The sequence below is a fragment of the Mytilus galloprovincialis genome, chromosome 3, assembly GCF_965363235.1.
Source record: "Mytilus galloprovincialis chromosome 3, xbMytGall1.hap1.1, whole genome shotgun sequence".
Classification (NCBI taxonomy): domain Eukaryota; kingdom Metazoa; phylum Mollusca; class Bivalvia; order Mytilida; family Mytilidae; genus Mytilus; species Mytilus galloprovincialis.
The window spans coordinates 46,389,584-46,414,630 of record NC_134840.1 but is presented as its reverse complement, the minus strand read 5'-3'; the positions used below and the strand labels follow the sequence as shown (position 1 = coordinate 46,414,630).

At 30.5% G+C, this 25,047-nt stretch overlaps 2 protein-coding genes across 2 annotated transcripts in view; one reads left to right on the top strand and one right to left on the bottom strand.

Moving 5' to 3' along the window:
• Positions 1-138: 138 nt before the first annotated feature.
• Positions 139-12,782, top strand: LOC143068121 (3-hydroxybutyryl-CoA dehydrogenase-like). Its single transcript, XM_076241922.1, has 8 exons — positions 139-296; positions 2,855-2,991; positions 3,730-3,835; positions 4,454-4,548; positions 5,478-5,574; positions 5,905-6,003; positions 7,128-7,253; positions 10,030-12,782. Exons 1-8 carry the CDS (start codon positions 248-250, stop codon positions 10,191-10,193), a joined length of 873 nt encoding a protein of 290 aa, XP_076098037.1. The 5' UTR covers positions 139-247; the 3' UTR covers positions 10,194-12,782.
• Positions 12,783-18,913: 6,131 nt separating this feature from the next.
• Positions 18,914-25,047, bottom strand: part of LOC143068120 (uncharacterized) — a 49,002-nt gene continuing 42,868 nt past the window's right edge. Inside the window, exon 6 of the mRNA XM_076241921.1 lies at positions 18,914-24,124. Within this exon, the coding sequence (XP_076098036.1) occupies positions 21,933-24,124 (2,192 nt within the window). The 3' untranslated portion in view covers positions 18,914-21,932. The remainder of the gene's footprint in view (positions 24,125-25,047) is intronic.

Here is a 25,047-nt window from a genome sequence, read left to right as displayed (position 1 = left end):
ACTAAATTCAATAGTTTTATAATATATAAATGAATTTGAAAAATTATGCTTTTAAGTAAATATTCAATTAATTATACTGATTTTAATTCGGAAAAAAAGTTAATAAAAGAAAAATACTTCTCAAGTAGTTCTCCCTATTAAGGGAGGTAATAAATTAAAAATGGTGGACACTGAAGTAAACAAACAATACACAAATATGTAGTAAACAATTCTGGCACTCTGTAGGTCACAAAACAATACAAAAATAATGAAAATCGCAATCATAGGTGCCGGATTACTTGGCATAAAGATTGCAGGTATATTATTATTAATTTTCAATATTTTTTTAACACCATAAGGCATAACCATGATAACTTGCCCGTTTACTGGGATAAGAAAATAAACTGTCACCATAATGTATTATTATGTAAATGAAGATTTATTAAAAGTCTGGTATACTTACATCTAAATCTTTGTAATTTATTTTATGCTTTATGGCAGTGCTTGTAATAAATTCACAGTTCTGTTATCACATGGTTATACAGCGAATAATCTTTAATAATTGAAGGATCGAATAATCTTTAATAATTGAAGGATCGCTAGAAACTTAAAGAATAAGAACTTATCGCTATTTGTCTGCCATTACTGGACATCTAAAAAATTCCTGTAAAATATTGATTTGAAAATAAAATAGGAATTACGCCCCAATGGAATTGTTGTTTGCATTGACATATCAATAGTTCATGTAGTTCAACTGGTGCAGATTTCCAAATAGTCGTATTGTTAAATGGTCTGGAGCTTGAATGGTACATGTATGTGATAATAACTATATGTAATACATATCCCTTATGTAAATTAAGAATCTGGAGACTTAACTATTGACAAAATATTCATGCAACAATTACATGTACTTTTCTTTTTTGGTGTCAAACATTTTCAATTGTGACATCAACTTTTTATGAAAAAAAATCAAAAAATGCTGGTTTTGGGCCCCTTTTGGGCCCTTAATTCCTAAATGGTTGGGACCATCATCCCAAAAATCAATCCCAACCTTCCTTTTGTGGTATTGAACCTTCTTATAAAATTTCAAAGAGATCTATTAACGTAAACTAAAGTTATTGTCCGGAAACCAATATGTCTTTAGACGACTCAGATGGTGCAGACGATATCTACCATTACACAATCCCAAAATTTTTTTGCAGTCGTAAATGATAAAAACTGTAGTTATTAAATGCTTTTAAAGAACTGAATTTCCAGATACATGTAATTTCATTGATTGCAAATAAGATATATTTTTTTAACATTGCAGACACATCAGCATCTCCCTTCAGAGTTTACCAAATTTTAGAAAATTCAAATCTCTAAGGTGACCTTAAAATTTAACAATATATATATATATATATATATATATATATATATATATATATATATATATATATATATATATATATATATATATATATATATATATATATATATATATATATATATATATATATATATATATAAACGCCTAAAAAGTGTACATAACAACACCAATGATATAAAAAGGAACTACAATGTATAAATGTAATTATTTATAAATATTTCGGATAACAGATATCCTTCGTCAGTCAGATTCTGATGTTAAATGAATCATCTTTAAGTCTTCTTAGATTAAACTTTTACTAAATCTTGAAATTTATACAATAAAAAAGGCATTTTACTTTAGTCAAAATTTGTTATTATATTTTAACGGCCGTTTGTTTTAAACATCGCAGACTCTAATGTAACTACACTACAGTTGTCAAATCTGAAATATTTAGAAATTTAGACCGTTCAGTGCTGTTTATTTGGAATTCTTATTGACGCAATCTTTCTTGTAACATCATAATATCGACACCGTTAAAGCTTTAAAATTGTGCTAGTTCACATCGCACATTATTATTTTTATTTAAAGCATATATGTGAACTCTCTGATGTAATTAGTCATATAACCTATGTCATATTCAACAAATTTTTAGAATGGTGCAAGCGTCTTAACTGATGTTCGGTTTGCCTTTTTTATTGTATAAATTTCAAGATTTAGTAAAAGTTTAATCTAAGAAGACTTAAAGATGATTCATTTAACATCAGAATCTGACTGACGAAGGATATCTGTTATCCGAAATATTTATAAATAATTACATTTATAGTTCCTTTTTATATCATTGGTGTTGTTATGTACACTTTTTAGGCGTTTATATAATTTATTTTATTGTGTACATGTATCGTTACTTGTAACGATCCAGCTCCCACGTGGGGAAAATCGTTGACTATTATTCAGACGTTTGATATATATATATATATATATATATATATATATATATATATATATATATATGAAAATGTCAGCTTTGAAATGAGTCATTAACATATTCAACTTTACAATATGGACTGAGGAAATGAAGAAAATGTAGCTACAATGTTATATGCTATAGAGAGCTAATAAGTCTACTAAAAAGAATTTGACACAGTCCATAGAGAATTTACAGAATCACATGAAAATTTAAATGAAAAATTGCAACAACTTTTGTCTGATCCTTTATGAAAATAAGAATAGGTAATTTTTCGTGGTCATATAAAAATCTTTGGAGTTCTTATTTTCAAACATATACATTGTACTCTTTAATAGATTCAAACTATATTATTTAGATTACACTTGAACCGAGATAGCAAAAACAAATGCTACCAAATCCTTGAAAGAGTTATCCCAATACATTTATTAAATCTTATTCAGTTGAGCCATGTGGTTTCTACAATCAGAGTTTTTATAGATAATTTTGCTTCCAAAAAAATTGGTCAATGAATTGAATTTTGCAGAATAAAATGTGATCTAAATATTATATGATTCCAGGTGAAATGGCTTACTATGGACACAGAGTAAAGATACATGATGTGAACATTGGATCCCTGAACAGTGTCTATGGTAGAATGGAGAATGACAAAAAAGAACTACGGAATGAGGGACTTCTTCTAACCAATAATTATATTGTAAGAAATTGAATTGAAATAGGATGTAAAAATAATAGGATTTGGATCTTCATTTGATGGTGCTTCTTTTGATTTCATTTTGTGTTGCTTTGATCAGAACTTTAAAGTTCATAATCTACAAACAATCCAATGATTTTATCTACAGATCTATAAGAGGTTAATATATTTAATGAATCTGAATTGATAAAGAGATTAAGCACTACTTCTTTAATTTATCATAGCACAAATAACTTGATGAGATTTTTTTACTTCATGATTCAAAAGAATTTGAATTGACATAAGAACCTTAGGCCAAATAAAATAGTATGTGTGGTTCCAGTTACATCTGAAAATAAGTTAGGGTAGGTAGGTAAGGATTTTTTTTTATTTTATGTTTTTTTTTACATTGAGTCTATGGGAGCAATATTATGACTTTAACAGTGCTTGATGAAAAATGACAATAAAATCTTTAGGGTAGGCTATTTTTAAGACAAAAAAGTAGGGACGGTAGGGTAACTGGAACCACACATATATTTTTATTTGACCTTATAACCAAATAATGAATCTTAACAAAATCAATATTTAAACTGATTAGAATTATATTCAAAGTTCTTATAACTATATAGTATGATTGGTTTTAATAATTGTGAACAAAATCAATATTAATACATGTACTGATAAAAACAACACTGAAAGATCTAATAACAGTGATGAATGAATGAATTTGCAACAATTTATGCTTTGTTTTCTTTTTTTAAGGGACCAGTGTTGTGTATGAGTAGACTAGAAGAAACAGTAAATGATGCAGATTATATATTTGAATGTGTCATTGAAGATTTAAGCATTAAAAATGAATTAATGGAAAGTATGTTACTATTAATGTTTATTTTCTTTGTATTTTTTTATAATATGATTAAGGGAGATGTACAGTAAACATCAATGTTAAATCAAAGCATGTTTCATAAAGAATTAAAATCTAAGAGATATTATACAATTTGACAAGTTGTGAATAAATCAACACATACATCCTTAGACACATCACACCAAATTAAAGATGTGGGTACTAAGACAAAAAAATACTGAAAAGTTCTTGACTTTGGGCGATCAAATTGTGTATTAGTATCGAACCCTGTCCAAATAACTCAATTTGTACACAAAAAACAAATAATACAATTAAAATTAGACATCAGATGTTAAATCCAAACTAGCATTTTATTTTAGTATATGACTAAAATAGAAGACCAAAAAGACACAGATTTATAAGATAAGTCTTTTAGTTCATAGTATTATGATTAAATTTTGGATGCAACATACCTTCTGATTGACTGAATGTTTTTTTTCGATAAGCTCATAGATATAATTTTGTCATGTGACTGTGATGTCTTCAACTTTTTTTCAATATTTCCTCCTAAAATGGAATTGAGAATTAAATGATTAATGAACTATACTATATCTATTTGACATACATCATTTCTTTTTTCAGGAATAACTTACTCCTGCAAACCAGAGGCAATAATATGTACAAATTCACTAAGACTTAAAGTTGATGATGTTTTCTGTAAAGTTCAAGGCAAAGAGGTATTGAAGTATATTGAACAAAGCATTTGTTGACCCTCAATCTTTGTTTTGATTTTACTGTATAAAAATATACTTTTTAGAAAAAAAAGACATATTGGATTTATTTTTTTTTTCTTTTGATTATTGATGAATAATTATGATCCAGGATAAATTTGATGTGATGGATTTTCCTATTTAACAGTTTCTTAAAAATTTTGAATTAAAGATATTGCATTTTTCTTCCAAAGGCTATGAAAAAATCAAAAAATGTCAGAAAATCACATCAGCTTTTGATTCCAACATCTTAATTAAAATGATTGTTGAAAAATTCAGACAATACATTTCTGTAATAGTTGTAGAATTTTGTACATTGTCTTATCCTATTTCCTAAATGTCTAACAATGGAGTGTACTGCTTTAGATAAAAATAGTTGACTGTTCAAAAACATGTCACCTCTGTCATCGTATTTTATAAATAGTTGAATGTAGTTAGAAGACAGATAGCCATGAAGGGATCATTGAAAATTTGGATTTGAGAAGATCATTTTATTTGGGGGAAAATATGAAAATGATAATAAATATGACTGAAGATGAAAAATTTGTAAGCCAGCTGGATTTCTAGGACATTCAATGCAAGCAACTTGACAATTCTTTCTACAATCTTATATAGATTTCTAACATTCAATAAAAATAGAATCTAGAATCAGAGGCTGAGGCTGATTAAGGTGGGACTGGGGGCTCAAATTGAGCTACAAAAATTCATACAAATTCCACTCCTAACATTGTCTTTCTGAGGACCCATCCCTTTTTCAAAATCATGGATTCTCACAGGTAAATAAAATTAAAATTGTCCTAAAAAATGTAAGGATTGTGTGATGCATATGCTGCTAAGTAATATTGTATCTGCTCTTTGTATCCTTCTTCTAAAGTGATGTTTTTGTATGTTTACAGAGATGTATTGGATTAAGGTTCCTGTATCCAGTATTTACTATACCAGAAGTAGAACTTACTCCTTGTCAACATACCTCTCAAAGAAATGTAACCAAAGGTAGTAAAGTAACACTTTATTTGTTGATTTTCTAGTCTGATGTTAAGTGCGCTCCAACTCAATCCTCATAACGAAATTCCTTTTTATGGATAATTTTCTGTACTAGATTTGTCTCTTAGATTATTCATTTGGATTCATTTTTTTCATGAAAATCCATGGTCATGGATAGAGGGGATAGATTATATATTAAAGCCATGCATATCAAATAGAAATTGATAAATTGCAGTAAATTTTATGTACTAGTGATTCAGGCATAAAATTAACAAAAATGTAAAGGTATTTTTCAAATATTTTTTTTGCTGTTTCACCAATTTATATTTTTTTTCATAGTAAGAGAAATGTTGGAAAAGATGGGGAAAGTACTATTCTTTAGATCTGGTGCACAACCTTTGATTTTATCAGATCAGCAGAGAGAAGAAAGAAAGAAAGGTATATCATCTCTTTTTATATAAAGTGAACTTGATAGTTTAAAAACAAAAATGACAAAGTAATTTGAAAACTTGATACTTGTACTGCATGGCCAATCAACTTCAAGGGAGGTTTGTTTTTGCTTATTTAAGCATATAGACCAAATCACCATAGGAATTCTGCCAATTTTAATGTACGTTCTTAAACAGTTGTAAATTTCTTTTTTAATGTACTATTAATAGGTCTATAATGCTAAAGGTACACAGATTTTAGGTATTAGTTGTCCCAATATCAATTACCCTCAGATTTGAAATAAATAAAGCTGTGTAAATAAGGTCATTGAAAACAGGTTCTTATTGTAGAATAAATACAAAAGATTGTGAAATTGCAATAGTACAAAAAAGATGTTTACAAACTTGTCATTTAAACATGGAAACATAAACCATGATACTAATTTGTTGAAAGTCAATTTTAAAAGATGAAAAATTAAAATTATTGAATTTGTTTAGTAATCATACAAATGGATTCAATATTATACAAAAGTCTAAAAATTTATTTGTAGTCTGCATACACAAATAACTGTTGGAAGTGATGGAAAATGTCATTTTAAATGGGATTACTTGATGTAACAAAACTCAATTCTTTCTTTTTATCTACAGAAACACACCAAATAATTAAATTTTAATATTTTTTTTCAAGACAGGGACAGCAAATATTTTTCTTGACCTAGAGAAGTACCATACAAAAGAATAACCATCTTTGACTGATTATAATAGAAATAGTTCATATAGGTTGAATTTATTATGATTTTACTATTGGTTGGCCCTTTATTCCAAATATTTTACCACCAGCAAAAGTGAGGCATATATTACCGACATGAAATATTTCTGAGTTTGCTTTTATTTGTATGAATGTCTTTATTTTGATCTACAGATCAATAACTAATAAAAACATTTGATATGTTTCAAAATTTGTAACTTACAAAAATGTATACACACCTTAAAAATGGGCATTATTTTTAAAACCAATACTGTAAAAATTTACAACCTTAAAACAATATGCTATACAGTAGCATCAAACAGTTTTGAGTGGAAAATAGTTAAATAAAAGCAATGAAAATGAGTGAAGAATTATTCCTATTTCAGCTTGTTTAGAAAGAATATTGAACTCATCTGGTATGGGGTGTCTATATGAGAAAACCATTCCAAGTTTGACCCTAGAGCCAGGAGGTCATGGGGGCAGTGTTGTCACTGTCAAAGAAACTAAAAAAGGTAAATTAATTATTACCAATAAGTATTTTACAGTCAAAAATCTATTTTCATCATTTTGTATATAACAAAAAAAAAAATATTTAGACATGTTTTTGGGTAAAGATTGCATAAAATGTAAACAAAACCCTATATTACTGGCTTGATATCTACATCTTACAATGCTTATCACTACCTTTACGATACACAAAATAAAGTGCATTGATTATAACATTAATGTACATCCTAATCATGAACATTTCCAGAAATTTATCAATGCAATATATGCTCTGATATTCAAGTTACAAAATTATGTTGCACCTGTCAAGAAAAAAACATCTCTTTTGCAAGATGTAGGAATCTGATATCTGTTAAAAATATAAATGATGTCCTTGTTAAAGTCATCTTTTTAAAATTGGAGTTATCTCCCATTATCCAGAATATTGTAATTCAAATCAGCTTTATTGACAATGCAATATTTAATTTTACTTCCCACTTATGAATTAATGCAATCTTTACCTTTCAGTACTTACAAGCACTTTGATTATCCCTTCTTCTTGGATTTCAGAATCAGATTTTACAACAGAATAACCTTACTATTTGGTCGTCTGTATACTAATAATTTTTATACGACCGCAAAAATTGAAAATTTTTTGGTCGTATATTGGTATCACATTGGCTTTAGCGTCGTCGTCGTCGTCCGAATACTTTTGGTTTTTGCACTATAACTTTAGTTTAAGTAAATAGATATGTATGAAATTTAAACACAAGGTTTATGACCATAAAAGAAAGGCTGGGATTGATTTTGGAAGTTTTGGTCCCAACAGTTTAGGAATTAGGGACCAAAAAGGGCCCAAATAAGCATTTTCTAGGTTTTCGCACTATAACTTTAGTTTTAAGTAAATAGAAATGAATGATATTTTGACACAAGGTTTATGACCACAAAAGGAAGGTTGGGATTGATTTTGGGTGTTTTGGTTCCAACTGTTTAGGAATTAGGGGCCAAAAAAGGGTCCAAATAAGCATTATTCTTGGTTTTTGCACAATAACTTTAGTATAAGTAAATAGAAATCATTGAAATTTAAACACAAGGTTTATCAACACAAAAGAAAGATTGGGATTGATTTTGGGAGTTGAGATCCCAACAGTTTAGGAATTAGGTGCCAAAAAGGGGCCCAAATAAGCATTTTTCTTATTTTTCGCACCATAACTTTAGTAAAAGTAAATATAAATTTATGAAATTTAAACACAAGGTTTATGACCATAAAAGGAAGGTTGGGTTTGATTTTGGGAGTTTGGTCCCAACAGTTTAGGAATAAGGGGCCAAAGGGTCTACAAATAAACTTTGTTTAATTTCATCAAAAATTGAATAATTGGGGTTCTTTGATATGCTGAATCTAACTGTGTATGTAGATTCTTAATTTTTGTTCCGGGTTTCAAATTGGTCTACATTAAGGTCCAAAGGGTCCAAAATTAAACTTAGTTTGATTTTAACAAAAATTGAATCCTTGGGGTTCTTTGATATGCTGAATCTAAAAATGTACTTAGATGTTTGATTATTGGCCCAGTTTTCAAGTTGGTCCAAATCGGGGGTTCCAAAATTAAACTTTGTTTGATTTCATCAAAAATTGAATAATTGGGGTTCTTTGATATGCCAAATCTAACTGTGTATGTAGAAATGTAAGTTTTGGTCCCGTTTTCAAATTGGTCTACATTAAAGTCCAAAGGGTCCAAAATTAAACTAAGTTTGATTTTAACAAAAATTGAATTCTTGGGCTTCTTTGATATACTGAATCTAAATATGTACTTAGATTTTTGATTATGGGCCCAGTTTTCAAGTTGTTCCAAATCAGGATCCAAAATTATTATATTAAGTATTGTGCAATAGCAAGAAATTTTCAATTGCACAGTATTCAGCAATAGTAAGAAATCTTCAATTGCACAGTATTGTGCAATAGCAAGAAATTTTCAATTGCACAGTATTGCACAATAGCAAGAAATCTTCAATTGCACAGTATTGTGCATAGCAGGTATTTTGAATTGCACAGTATTGCACAATAGCAAGAAATATCTAATTGCACAATATTGTGCAATAGCAAGAAGTTTTCAATTGGAGTTATCTTTCTTTGTCCAGAATAGTAGTTGAATCAACTTAAATCATTGTTTTATACAATATACAATGTATATATTTACTTTTACTACCAACTGATAAATTAAAACAATCTTTACCATTCAGTGATAACAAGCACTTTTTTTTACATTTTAATATTTTATGATGTATTTAAATGAGTAGTTATTGTTGCAAACTCCATTAGTAATTTGAATTGAGAGCAGTTTTGGAATAAGGGAAGGGGGAATGTGATAAAAAAATGGGGGGGGGGGGGGGGGGATTTTTCTCATTTCAGATTTCATAAATAAAAAGAAAATTTCTTCCAACATTTTTTTGAGAGGATTAATATTCAACAGCATAGTGAATTGCTCAATTGCACAATCCAAATTTAGAGCTGAATCCAGCTTGAATGTTGTGTCCATATTTGCCCCAACCGTTCAGAGTTCAACCTCTGCGGTCGTATAAAGCTGTGCCCTGCAGAGCATCTGGTTGTTATTTTAATGTGGTTCAGAAAAAAGTTCCAACTAACTGTTCAAAAGTTCTGCAGAATATTAGTAAAGCTTGGAACTATTGTATATTGGAATGTGACTATTGGCTGTAAATACCAGTTAGAGTAAGTCTTCAACATGAGAATAGCTAAGTTAACCATAAGATAAGGATCAACTTAATCTTACTAATTTATGTTTACAGAAGAATGTGCTATATGTATGGATAGATCAAGGAACAGTGTAATATGTCCATGTCATCATTTAGTAGCTTGTTATGAGTGTACAAAGATGTTACTAAACAGAAAAGATGCCTGTCCCATCTGTAGAAAAGACATTACAGAAGTCATCAGAGTTTATCATTCATAGCTAAATTCTAATGTTGTCTTTAGAAGAGATGTATATTTTCTAAACCATTTTGTTATATGTCCCCACATTGTATGTGAGCAGAAAAATGGTTTGTCTCCTGTTAATTTGTGAAGATCTTCAGGGGCCAAGTGGTTTAAGTTGTTCTACTACTGCAATCACTAGTCAGTCTACAGTGAGGTTGTGAGTTCGAATTCCACTCGTGCAAGTGCACTTGACTCAAATCTGATTTGACTAGGATTGTCACTTTTCCTAAGGAAGGTCATGATTTTCTCACTGCATTCTGGCTTCCTTCACCAGTAAAAAACTAACTGCAACGAAATAGCCCAAAAGTGGCACTTAAAAGTGGCATTAAAATACCAACAATCAATTAATCATAAAAGTTTTCATACAAAATGTCTCACATTTGACAAATTATAAGCAATTGAATTAAACTAGAAAATGACTTCATTTTAGTTCTGCACTTCTAATTTTATTCACAATGGTTTGAGAAAAACCTAACTGATTCCCAATAGAAAAGCTCATACAGTTTGCATTGGAATGGAATGAATCATGATAGACTTGCCTCAGAAGAATTAAGGAGACATATCTTTTTGTGTCAAAACAAAGCTTAGTTCACCAGAAAATGGCATTTATCTTTCTCACTTTGTGTTCATAATGTACAGGAGATGAATGAGCGTTTCTTTTTAAATACCTTTAGAAAGGATATATGTGTAACCTTAGTTATTGTTTTATAGATGTTTGTATGTTGATTATTTTGAGAGGCGTTAGTTATAGGTGGTTGATGTGGTCTTTTGTACTCTCTCTATGAATTTTTTGATTAATTAGTTTTAAAGATCTGTTACCCTTTTTCTATAAAGTGCTCAGGTGTATTGTTTTGGTCAAGTATATACAATCAGATAGATAAAGCAGAAACTACATGTATAATAATGTAAGAATGTATTTTGTGTACAAAACCATCTGACACCAATATTTAAATACAAACTTAACTGATAAAAAAAATGACAACTCTAATGGTATAATATTTCATATTGAAATAATTGTGAAAACATTGTAGTACAGTGAAGAGTATTATGTTAATGTCTGTGATATAATTGTTTTAATGTCTGTGATAAATTTTTTTTATATATAAATTATACACTTATATTGTTTTCTTTGATTTTATAGAACTATTGATAACCAGACTACATGGTCAAATGTTTAACTTTTCATTATGTAATAAAGCAAATAATTTTTGAAAAAGTCACTTTTACTTCCAATTGGCTTGTTAACTTTTGCAATAATTTATAGATTTTTTTTAAAATAATCGTAAAGTATAAATCTGTATGGAATAAATCCCTTTGCAAGATATAGATGTAATTACAAACAAACATATTTTTATACATTGTATTTGCTATTATGAAAAAAAAGTCCTACATTTTTTTCCTTCTGAATTATTAAATTTTCACCTGCCCAAATTAACAAACTACACAGCATTTCTTGAGATAAGTTCACAGATTGTAATAAATTCAAAGATTGTAATAGATATGAAATATTATAGCTTGAAGGATGTGTCTATAGAAAACAATATACCCTTTCCTAAAATGTAGTTGAATTTTACCTAAATTTTTCACTTTTTTGAAAGGTTTAATTAAATTCTCCTAAAAAAGTTGACCAACAATCTTAAACATTTTGTTTAAACAATAGCATTTTCAATATTCATTTCAAGCATCACTAAATATTATTAAATTGTAAGTTTTAGGTTATTTTTCAGATATATAACCAGTGGCAGATCCAGAACTTTTCATAAGGTGGTCCTGCTGACTGACCTAAAGGGGGGAGAGGGGCGCTCCAGTCATGCTTCAGTGATTCCCTATATAATCAACCATTTTTTTCCCACAAAAGCCCCCCCCCCCCCCCCCCCCCCCCCTGGATCCACCTAAGAATTAATGAGCTATTATGATGCATTAGACATTGATTTAGCCATAATATTTTATATATGGTTTAATTTTGGCCTAAATTTCAATTACCAGTATGATTTTAAGACATATGGGTGTTTTAAAAGAAAAAAAACTGTTTTTTGGCCAAATTCTTATTTTTGTATTACATTTGTTTTTACTCGGGTATTTTGGCCTTGAAGAAATAATTTAACAAATAATTGATAGTGCTAAGCTTTATAAGATGTATAAGGTAGATATTCACTATTCTGCAATTATGAGGACAGTTATATTAGATATGTTACACATATAATTAGTCAGTTTCATATGTTTTCAAGTATTTAGGGTAAAAATCAAGGATTTTAGACTGATCTATGGACTATGATAAACATTTTGTACAATAATAAATCTTTTATAGTTTTTAAAACAAACACAAATTAATATTATTTTATTTTTAATTTGTTGTTGTTGTTTAGTAAATATATATACTGTTGTTATTATCATTAAAAACTGATTTGAAAACAGTGTTTGATATTTTCTTCAACAGTAAAATTTGAAATCAGGAAATAGAAGGGGTTATTCTTAGAATCTGATTGATATTCAATAGGGTTCATTTGACCTTCACCTCAGCATTATTGTTTAATAATAATTGAAAAATAAGCTGGTGAGACATTCACTCTTGTTTTTAATTATAAATTTTTTCTGGACTACATTTATACCATGCATGCATTTTGTATCTATTGGAAATAGATCACAGTGAAAATGATAAAGTATTCACATATGTTACAAAAGTAGTTCCAGCAACATGGTATATCAAAGTTTGCAAGGGAGAAAAAAATTTAACAGACCAATCCTCAATTTTATTGTAGATATGCAAAGCATGTAAGAATTAGAGTACACATGTAGTATGTTAGCAAAACCTTGCAGTCACTAATTTTCAACAAATCAATTTTTTACAATTTTTATACGACCACAAAAATTTTAATTTTTCGTCGTATATTGCTATCACGTTGGCGTCGTCGTCTTGCGTCGTCGTCGTCCGAATACTTTTAGTTTTCACACTCTAACTTTAGTAAAAGTGAATAGAAATTTTAACACAAGGTTTATAACCACAAAAGGAAGGTTGGGATTGATTTTGGGAGTTTTGGTCCCAAAATTTTAGGAATTAGGGGCCGAAAAGGGCCATAATAAGCATTTTCTTGGTTTTCGCACTATAACTTTAGTTTAAGTAAATAGAAATCTATGAAATTTTGACACAAGGTTTATGACAACAAAAGGAAGGTTGGGATTGATTTTGGGAGTTTTAGTTTAAACAGTTTAGGAATTAGGGACCAAAAAAGGGTCCAAATAAGCATTATTCTTGGTTTTCGCACAATAACTTTAGTATAAGTAAATAGAAATCAATGAAATTTAAACACAAGGTTTATGACCACAAAAGGAAGGTTGGGATTGATTTTGGGAGTTAAGGTCTGAACTGTTTAGGAATTAGGGGCCAAAAAGGGGCCAAGTAAGCATTATTCTTGGTTTTCGCACCATAACTTTAGTATAAGTAAATAGAAATCTTTGAAATTTAAACACAAGGTTTATGACCATAAAAGGAAGGTTGGGTTTGATTTTGGGAGTTTTGGTCCCAACAGTTTAGGAATAAGGGGCCCAAAGGGTCCAAAATTGAACTTTGTTTGATTTCATCAAAAATTGAATAATTGGGGTTCTTTGATATGCCGGATCTTACTGTGTATGTAGATTCTTAATTTTTGGTCCCGTTTTCCAATTGGTCTACATTAAGGTCCAAAGGGTCCAAAATTAAACTTAGTTTGATTTTAACAAAAAATGAATCCTTGGGGTTCTTTGATATGCTGAATCTAAAAATGTACTTAGATTTTTGATTATTGGCCCAGTTTTCAAGTTGGTCCAAATCGGGGTCCAAAATTAAACTTTGTTTGATTTCATCAAAAATTGAATAATTGGGGTTCTTTGATATGCCAAATCTAACTGTGTATGTAGATTCTTAATTTTTAGTCCTGTTTTCAAATTGGTCTACATTAAATACCAAAGGGTCCAAAATTAAACTAAGTTTGATTTTAACAAAAATTGAATTCTTTGGCTTTTTTGATATGCTGAATTTAATCATGTACTTAGATTTTTGACTATGGGCCCAGTTTTCAAGTTGGTTCAAATCAGGATCCAAAATAATTATATTAAGTATTGTGCAATAGCAAGAAATTTTCAATTGCACAGTATTCAGCAATAGCAAGAAATCTTCAATTGCACAGTATTGTGCAATAGCAAGAAATTTTCAATTGCACAGTATTGCGCAATAGCAAGAAATCTTCAATTGCACAGTATTGTGCAATAGCAAATATTTTCAATTACACAGTATTGCACGATAGCAAGAAATATCTAATTGCACAATATTGTGCAATAGCAAGAAATTTTCAATTGATTGGAGTTATCTTTCTTTGTCCATAATAGTAGTTGAATCAACTTAAATCATTGTTTTATACAATACACAATGTATATTCACTTTTACTACCAACTGATAAATAAAAACAATCTTTACCATTCAGTGATAACAAGCACTTTTTGTTACATTTTAATATTTTATGATGTATTTAAATGAGTAGTTATTGTTGCAAACTCCATTAGAAATTTGAATTGAGATCAGTTTTGAAAAAAGGGAAAGGGGGATGTGAAAAAAAAATGGTGGTGGTGGGGGGGGTTAAATTTTTCTCATTTCAGATTTCATAAATAAAAAGAAAATTTCTTCCAACATTTTTTTGAGAGGATTAATATTCAACAGCATAGTGATTGCTCAAAGGCAAAAAAATTATTTTAAGTTCATTAGACCACATTCATTCTGTGTCCAAAACCTATGCTGTGTCAACTATTTAATCACAATCCAAATTTAGAGCTGAATCCAGCTTGAATGTTGTGTCCATACTTGCCCCAACCTTTCAGGGTTCAACCTCTGCGGTCATATAAAGCTGCGCCCTGCGGAGCATCTGGTTGTAATGTAGAATGTTAAAGCCATCAATGCAATTAAATTACCACGTGGAGGTGAAGGTCACAGAAAAAATACCTGTTGTTTATTGTTTTCAGTAACTTTGGCTCATTGATATCCTTGATTCTGGGATATAACTTCCAATTTCCATTGTAGCAATGCAGCAATAAAATAATAGTTTGTGTAAGCTGTATTCTAGACTATTGATTGATTTTTGTGGGTCACATATAGATTATCAAAAAATCAGTGCCAACTATTCTTAAAACCTCCTATAACATCTATTGACCCATACTAGATTCTCTTCATCTTTCTAGTCAGTTTAACCAATTAATTCATCTCAGCAGGAGATAGTGTAATGTAACACGGCATCAGAAAACTTTCTACAGACTGTTGAAATTGAAGGGTTAATTGTTATTGAATTAAAAAAAGAATTGGTTCACTGGAAGAAAATCCTGTTGTTATCTGTTTTTAGTCATTTCATAAATAAGGAGATGTGGTATGGTTGTTAATGAGAGAACATTCCACCAGAGTAATTCAGTAGATAACAGAAACTGTAGGCCACAGTACGGCATTAATCAATAAGAAAATCCAAACTGTATAGTAGGCTATAAAAGACTCCGACATGAAAAATGTGAAATACTAGTATTTTTATACCCATCTTGTTGAGAGTTGTTTCATTGACAATCATACCAAATCTTCTTTTTAGCTCAAGTGAGCTTTTCTCATCACTTGGCGTCCGTCGTCGTCCGTCGTCATCATCGTCGTTAACTTTTTACATTTTGAACTTCTTCTAGAGAACCACTGAATGGAATGAAACCAAACATGGCATGAATGTTCCTTATGAGGTGCTGACCAAGTGTTGTAACTTTGTAGCCGATCCATCATCCAAGATGGCCGCCAGCGGGGGACTTAGTTTAACATAGGACCCTATGGGAAATGCATACAAATGACTTCTTTTAGAGAACCACTAAATGGAATGAAACCAAACATGGCATGAATGTTCCTTATGAGGTGCTGACCAAGTGTTGTTACTTTGTAGCCAATCCATCATCCAAGATGGCCGCCAGCAGGGGACTTAGTTTAACATAGGACCCTATGGGAAATGCATACAAATGACTTCTTTTAGAGAACCACTGAATGGAATGAAACCAAACATGGCATGAATGTCCTTATGAGGTGCTGACCAAGTGTTGTTACTTTGTAGCCGATCCATCATCCAAGATGGCCGCCAGCGGGGGACTTAGTTTAACATAGGACCCTATGGGAAATGCATACAAATGACTTCTTTTAGAGAACCACTGAATGGAATGAAACCAAACATAGCATGAATGTTCCTTATGAGGTGCTGACCAAGTGTTGTAACTTTGTAGCCGATCCTTCATCCAAGATGGCCGCCAGCAGGGGACTTAGTTTATCATAGGACCCTATGGGAAATATATACAAATGTCTTCTTTTAGAGAACCACTGAATGGAATGAAACCAAACATGGCATGAATGTTCCTTATGAGGTGTTGACCAAGTGTTGTTACTTTGTAGCTGATCCATCATCCAAGATGGCCGCCAGCAGGGGACTTAGTTTAACATAGGACCCTACAGGAAATACATACAAATGTCTTCTTTTAGTGAAACACTAAATGGAATGAGACCAAACATGGCATGAATGTTCCTTATGAGGTGCTGACCAAGTGTTGTTACTTTGTCACCATTGCAACATCCAAGATGGCCGCCAGTAGGGGGACTTAGTTAAACATAGGACCCTATGGGGAAATTCATACAAAAGTCTTCTTCTAAAAAACCACTGAATTGAATGAAATGAAACATAGCATGAATGTTCCTTTCCTTATGAGGTGCTGGCCAAGTGTTGTTACTTTTAGCCAAATTTTATATTTTTTTATATGATTTCAAAAACCCAAGTAAAATCAGGTGAGCGATACAGGCTCTTGAGAGCCTCTAGTTTATATTATCAGGAAAACTTTCAGATTTTTATATTCCTCAGAGTATACATGTATATAAAAAAGATGTGGTATGATTGCCAATGACAAAACTCATCACAAGAGACCAAATGACACAATAGTTAACAACTTTAGGTCATTATATGGCCTTCAACAATAAGCAAAGCCCATATCACACAGTCAGCTGTGAAAGGCCCCAAAGTGATAAATGTAAAACAATTCAAACGAGTAAACTAACAGGCACATACAGAATGTGGTGGGGTTAAACATGTAAGTGGGCGCCCAACCCTCCCCTAATTCTGGCTCAGTGGTGCAGAAAAATGCAAGAACTGTACAAAACAATAAACAAACAACATATTCTGTCTGTCCTATGGTAAGGTTGTTGTCTCTTTGACACATTCCCCATTTCCATTCTCAATTTTAACATATATGATCAACAGCAAAAAACAACAACCACTCAATTACAGGCTCCTGACTTGGGACATGCCGATATAGAATGTGTCTGGGGTAATCATTTTACAAGGTGCTCAACCCTTCCCTAACCTTGGACTGTGGTGTAACAGTACAACATAAGAACAAACAATAAAAATCTGTTAAAAATATTAAGCCAAGGCTCCATGTTGAAGACCGTACTTTGACCTGTAATGGTAAACTTGTACTTTGACCTATAATGGTAAACTTTAAGAAATTGTGACTTGGATGGAGAGTTGTCTCATTGACACTTATACCACATCTTCTTATATCTATTAACTCATGAAATGGATACAAATAGAAATACATGTATAAAAAAACCAGAATGGATGTGTCGAGGTACATCCCAACAACAAAAAACACCAAGTACAGATCAGAGAGTATTCACAGTTATTGACAGCTAATTCACAGTCAATAATAAATAGTAAAGAGAACTCCTGTATCCAAGCCTTAAAATCATGTATCCAAGCCGTAAAATCATGTATCCAAGCCTTAAAATCATGTATCCAAGCCTTAAAATCATGTATCCAAGCCTTAAAATCATGTATCCAAGCCTTAAAATCAGGTATCCAAGCCTTAAAATCAGCCTCATAAACTGTTGGAAAAAAGATGATACTGCAACTTTTTTTCATACTTAATGTTGTGTCAACAACAGACTAGTTTTTACAAAAATTATGATGGTGAGTAGATTTAGTTAATTATTGAAAGTCAGAAGTTTACTCTTGGCACTAATAAATAAAGAAAAGTGGTGTATCATGCTTAATTCTATGACATAAAACATATCGACCATTAGATGTATGGCATTAGACATATTGAGCTCTAGATGTATGATATAAGACATATTGACCTATTATATGTATGACAAGACATATTGACCACTATATGTATGACATAAGACGTATTGAGCTCTAGATGTATGACATGAGACATATTGACTACTAAATGCATGACAAAGGACATATTGAGTTTTAGATGTATAAAATAAGACATATTAATCTCTAGATGTATGACATGAGACATATTGACCACTAGATGCATGACAAAGACATATTGAGCTCTAGATGTATGACATAAGACATACTGACCTCTGAATGTATGACATAAGACATATTGACCTCTAGATGTATGACATAAGACATATTGACCTCTTGATGTATGACATAATACATATTAATCTCATGTTAAACTTGTTTAACCCTTCTCTATTTTGTGTCATCAAGGCATAGACCATATTTTTTTTCTGACAAATGGAATAGGATGGTTGGTGTGATCTGTTTTTCCCTAATATTTTTGGTGATTTTGTCATCCTTTCTATATACAAATGTAATAATATGTTTTTTGTAGAATGTTTAGGATACAATGGCAATATGACAGAAGACAATAAACCTGAGTATGTTTTATTTGTCTTGATACACAAATATTGTAAATATAACATATTTATCTACATTGTCATTGCTATACACTTAATAAAATTACTGTTTTTTCGTTGTTTATTAAAAAATCTTTTTGTTTAGATTCTCATTACCCTTAAAAAAAAATCCTTACATCTGCAAAAAAGTATTAGAAAAAAAATAATAACTGTGTCACTGGACAAAATAATTTAATTGGGTTTGTGCATGACATCTGAAATAGTTCTTTTCAATAGCCAGGAACACAATCATACACCATATACAATCATGCAAACTTTGTTGGCGGTAAACTAAAAAATATCTAAAACTATCAAATTACTTGATATTAACTAAAATAGAATCCATGAAATATGAAATGATCCGCTCTTGCTATAAACTGTTAAACTATTTGTATCTAAATCATAAGTAACAGTTTAAAGCCCCTAACATTTTGGTTAATACATAGTAGGCCAGTAGCTATGCAAATTAATTTTTTTTAGACTGAAAAGTTACAAAACCCTTTTTATTATTTGTTCAACTCTTATCAGAAATATCATTGTTAAAACTATAATTTGACTACACTGATAGTTCTATGTTTGTCTGTATCTTTCCCCTATATCCCTTTTAATAATTTTACTGGCGTAAAATAATGAGAATCTAAATTGTATAACATCTTATTCTGACATTTATTATACAAAGTGGACAACTTGTTATAGTCCAATAAAATTAAACATTCTTTTTTTCTGGAATAGCAAAACAAATAATTGAATATTCATTGAAAAGGGTAAAAACATTACAAATAAAATCTGCAAGTAACCCTGTTTCAAAACATCAGTTCTTATAGAATTAACTCAAAACAACAAAACAATGAGTCGATCATTCTTTCACAAATACAGCCATACAGACCAATAAAAATATTTGCTATAAAAGTAGAAATTATTCAACTTAAAATAACCCTGATATTGCTATTTTATAGTCATGGAATACTAAAATTCAATGTTTGGTCTAAATTTTCTAAATCAAATATGTAAAATAAATATCTTAAAAAATGAGCAAAAATTAAAACTGGAATTAAATGAGGTTTAAAAACAGAGTTTAATCACTTTTTTTAAATAAAACTTTAGAACAAAGTTTGGAAATTAAAAAAAATTTGTCTTAGCATAAAAATATAAATACTTAATATTATGGAATGTTACGAAAAGATTTAAAAAAAATACCTCCATATTTGTTTTTCATTTCATTAAAATCTGTGTATTCTAAACATTCAACATTTGTTGCACAATATTGATTAAATATTTCAAATTATGTTATCCATTTCATTAAATGTGTATATATGTATGATAAACTAAAACAACCTGATGTTAAAATGCAAAATATGTATATATATTGACTATAGTATTGCACTTAATATTATTAGATTATAAGATATACACTAATATACAAATTAATAATTAATCTACAATTTAAACAGCTATCTACAATTCATAATTACAAAAAACATGAACATAATATAAATACTTAAACAAGACAATATAAAATAGCACTGCTGAAACATTTTGGCATAACAAAAATAATTTTTGTATACTAGCTGTAGCATACAGGGGGGTCAAGTGTCAAACATGATAGCTTTTAATTAAATATAGAACAGAGAATAAATGTCTTCCTCAGCAGGACAAACTACCCTGTGAATTTATATATAACAAATTAAGCACCATATATATGAATATTTTTAACATTGATTAAACATGCATATGATGTCAAATTTCAAATTTTCATTTTTATAAAATCTCATTTGCAGTTAAAGGGAGATAATCCAGTCATCCTTCTACCACCTGAAAAATTTGTCTAAATAATAAATAGCTTCAGATAAGTAATTTTCTTTTTGCATTATTGAAAAAAATGATTTAGTAGTTTCTTTTTATTACAACATACAAATTATGTCAAACTGTGTCAAGTCTATTTGTATTATGACATTGTATATAACTGAAACCTGCAAAGCATACCAAAGCAATGCTTATCACATTTAAGCAATAACTAAAAACAAAATGCAATGAAAAAGTAATCTAACTTTGTTTCATTTACTGGTATATAACTTTAAAAAAAACTTATTAATAAAAGTAAAAATCTGTGGTTTCACCTAAAAGCTTATACATTATGATTTTTATACTTTTGTATAGATTTTAAAAAGAACCCTGTTTCTTGGAGAAATAGTTCCATTAATACCTTAAATAAATTATACATTGGATAGTTGAATATACAATATATATATATGATAAAATTTGAGTATGAACAATTTCAAAATGCTTACTGTTATAATCACTTGGCATATCATCCTGACCCAATTCATACTGGATAATGTTTTTGCAAACATCTTCTAATACATTAGCTGAGTAAAAATGTTTATTTTTCCAGCTTTAATATGTTAAAGTCATTACAAAAGTGTTGTTCAACTTCAAATCGTTTGTTATGCAAATGTAAAAGAAACAAACATTTCTTTAATTTACATGACACACCTGTTCATAGAATATTAAACAACACTTTGTTCTGGTCTTAAAAAAGTTCTTCCTTTCATTTAAACAGTAATTTATTCTAAGTCATCCTTTCATTTGTTTGCAGAAAAAATAATCACCAATTCAATTATAAATGGATGTTGAAATGAGGTAGAAATCCATGAGCAACACATAATAAGTTTCACATATTAACTAAAACATACATATCATAGACACAGAATGGAACTTTTTGTATGATGCAAGCAGGTTTTCATATTCATTATTAAGATAACTATAAGTAGGTGAAATATATAGGTGGGTAGCTATAACATTTTAAAACATCCAGTAGGAAATGTCTGATACAGATTTATATAATTGTTTGTATTTCAATACAACAATATGCATATTTTGAAAACAGCACCATAAGATTTTCCAAAAATAAAATTTACAATTGTGATTAGGTTTTTACATGTATGCCCAAACTTTTTAACAATAAATGACCAGTTCATGAGGTAATTAGTAAAATTAACAGTCTGTGTCATCATCATCATGTCCGGACGTGGAAACTGACACACGAATGTTTTCTTTATTTTCAATTTTTACGGCTGGAATAATGTTATTATCACTGTCAGTATTGAAAATTACATCTGTTAAATTATTGGGGAGTTTGATGGAATCTGGAGACAAACCGAGACCATTGTCCTTCCCATTGGCAGTATACGGAGGTGGTGGCGTTGAACTACGACTTGATGATTCTGTCAAAGAATGTAATGACTGCAGTGATTCAGAATTGTCCGACAAGTTTGCTAAATTTTCTCTTGCTCTGAAGAAATTTGATTTTTTCATTCCTTTTTGTTCATTTTCATCTTCATTGATACTATCATTTGATGAAATGATATCTTCATTTATACTGGAATTAATGGTATCGCTATCATCAATAACATTATGGTCTCGCCAATCTTTAACTGAATCATCCTGTGGAATATCAGAAAATGACCCTGACCTAACTAACCTTTTCCCTGACCAATCTAATGAATTGTCAGTAGAATCTTTCGTCACATTTCCTGTGAAAGAACCTGTTCTTGTCATTTGTAATGTATTTTCATATTGTTCTAAATTTCCAATTTTATCAAAACAAGACATTGTCCTCAAAACAGATGATGATTTTGAATCAACAGTAACTGTTCTCACTGATCCAGTGGTATAATCATCCCTCACTTCAAAAGCTATACCTCTTTTTTGTGAATCTTTTCCTTGTTTTGATTTTTGGCTCATTTGAGTTTCTATATCATTTAATTCATTCATAGATATATCATAGGACATACCACTGATTGATTCTTTCGTATTCCTGCTTGGGTATGGTGTAGAAAACAAACTTGGGTTTGATGATGTCACATTAAAGTCAACTTCTGAGGTATTTTGTAATTTTGATTCATTTTTTTCATCGCCAGAGCTAGAAAATGATGAACTGCTATTGGATGCTTTAATTACTGTATCATTACATACATCTGATCCTATACTTGAATTTTCACTATTTTCAGTTGGAGAACCTTTAAATGCTATCAGATTAGACAATAACTGACCAGAAGAATCTTTCTTTGAATGCTCAGGAGTAATAAGTTCCTCATCAACAATAGGTCTATTATCAGGAGTTGACGGTCTCAGAGTACTTTCCATGTCTGATAAGCTATAATCCACTAGTGTTAGACTGCCAATATCAGGTGAGGATCGTGAGGTATCAGATTTTATAGTAATATCCACATCACTGAATTCAATTTTGTCACTCAAGACTGAAGTATTTCTATCCTTAATTGCAGGTGTGATGATTTCCTCAGATATCTCATCTATAAATACCGAGGACTTTGGTTGTGATTCTGAAGACTGTACTTCTGATTCGCTGAAAACTTCCTGTACTTCAATATCTGGTGACTGTAATGAACTAACTCTTGGACTGATAGAAATGTCACTTGACGATACACTGCTCCCACTAGACCTGTTCTTTTTCCTCCTTTCTGGTTTGGTTGGAGCAGATTTTGATTCTACAACAACTGTATCCAAGTCTAAAGAACCCACTGATTTAGGAGTTTCGGTGAAAGAAGTTTCAGCAGATGAAACAACAACTTTACTATTATTTGAGTCATCATTTGGATCTTCATAACTTAGTCTCAACATATCTAGCTTATCTTGTTCATTAAGTTTATCAAACAAATTGGCAGCAAAAGCTGTTGCATTTGATGTGTCATGTTTTTCATTTCCGTCCACCATATCTACAGTGACTGATGGGATATTAGTTGGTTCTCTCTCTACGGTCACTACTGTTTCTTTGAAGACCTCCTCACCATTTGTTAACTTTAAATCATTCTTACTGACATTTTCTTGAATAGTAGGGAAAGCCTCCCCTTTACCAGAGAAAGATGGTGTAGCTGATGACCTCTGATGATTCTCCTTCTTTTTTTCTGGCCTCATTTCACTGAAGCTTCTTTGTGGCATCAATGTAGAATCTTTCCTTACTTTCTTTAATGTATCCATTGACTGACTCCTGTATAGAGGATGACTAAGTGTAGACGGAGACTCACTGACACGACGATCTTTACGTACAAGTTTCTCTTTTTGTAATGTGACTCTTACAGGATACGGTGAAGCATAACTAAGAATGGTAAGTGCATCTTCATACACCATATTCTCAAAAGAAATGGTTACACTCAAAATGCGATCACCTGAAAAATAAAATGTATGTTAAATTAGAAAAGTGACTTAGAAAATTGCATGAATAATTGGATGTATATATATGCTGAATTATTTCTCTATTTACAAATTATTTCCTTTACTTTCTTTTTGTTCCTGTTAGTTTAGACAAATGTTTGTGTATCTTGTACCGTCTAGGTGGTATGGTAGAATCATGCATGCTGTGATGATTGGCATACTTGCCAACCTCTGACAATGGGAAATCATGACATGACATGCCAAAAAGCGTGTGAAAAAGCGTGACGTAGATGCAGACTTTTTAATATAATGTGGTAATGTTCATAATTTCACATTTTTAATGTAAAAAAACAATGTTGATTGGTTTGATCCCCAACCTGGTCCACAAAATACTATGATCGGTATTTGCTGCTTCTTAGCTAAGCATGCAACATAAAGAATTGAGAGCATAGACTGGTAAGCTAGGACTTAAAATAATGTGTCTGGGTAAGGTAAAATGTCTTCCTGCAGACTGTTATCTTGTGAACTAGCACGTTAAGAATGCAGTTCAGCGTGTTGCCGTAGCACAAAGCAGGGTTTCTTTTCATTTCACCGTTACTTGTTCTAGTTTTGAACACTGAATTTGCTGCTAGATGTTTAGCAACCATCTATTAATGTATCCTGTTATAGTATTGTTTTATGTTACAGTTTTGTTTCATTTAAACATATTTAATGAAAAATCTCCTAAATGCTGTTACCGCACCATACTCAATTGTATGACACAGATAAGACAAAAATATAAACATCATGCAGTATGGACCATTTGGATAAAGAACATAAACATACAAAAGAGTACTTTGAAACTTGACGTGCTAATTTTAATATGTTTCTTATAACATCAGCTTACTTTTATCTCCTTTGTTTTTAGTCGTTTTGTTTGTTTGTTTGTACTTTGTAG

Coding starts and splice junctions, on each gene's coding strand:
- LOC143068121 (XM_076241922.1), top strand. CDS start 248: ATGAAAATCGCAATCATAGGTGCCGGATTACTTGGCATAAAGATTGCA. Junction 4,549..5,477: donor GTAAAGTTCAAGGCAAAGAG/GTATTGAAGTAT, acceptor GTATGTTTACAG/AGATGTATTGGATTAAGGTT. Junction 5,575..5,904: donor TCAAAGAAATGTAACCAAAG/GTAGTAAAGTAA, acceptor TTTTTTTCATAG/TAAGAGAAATGTTGGAAAAG.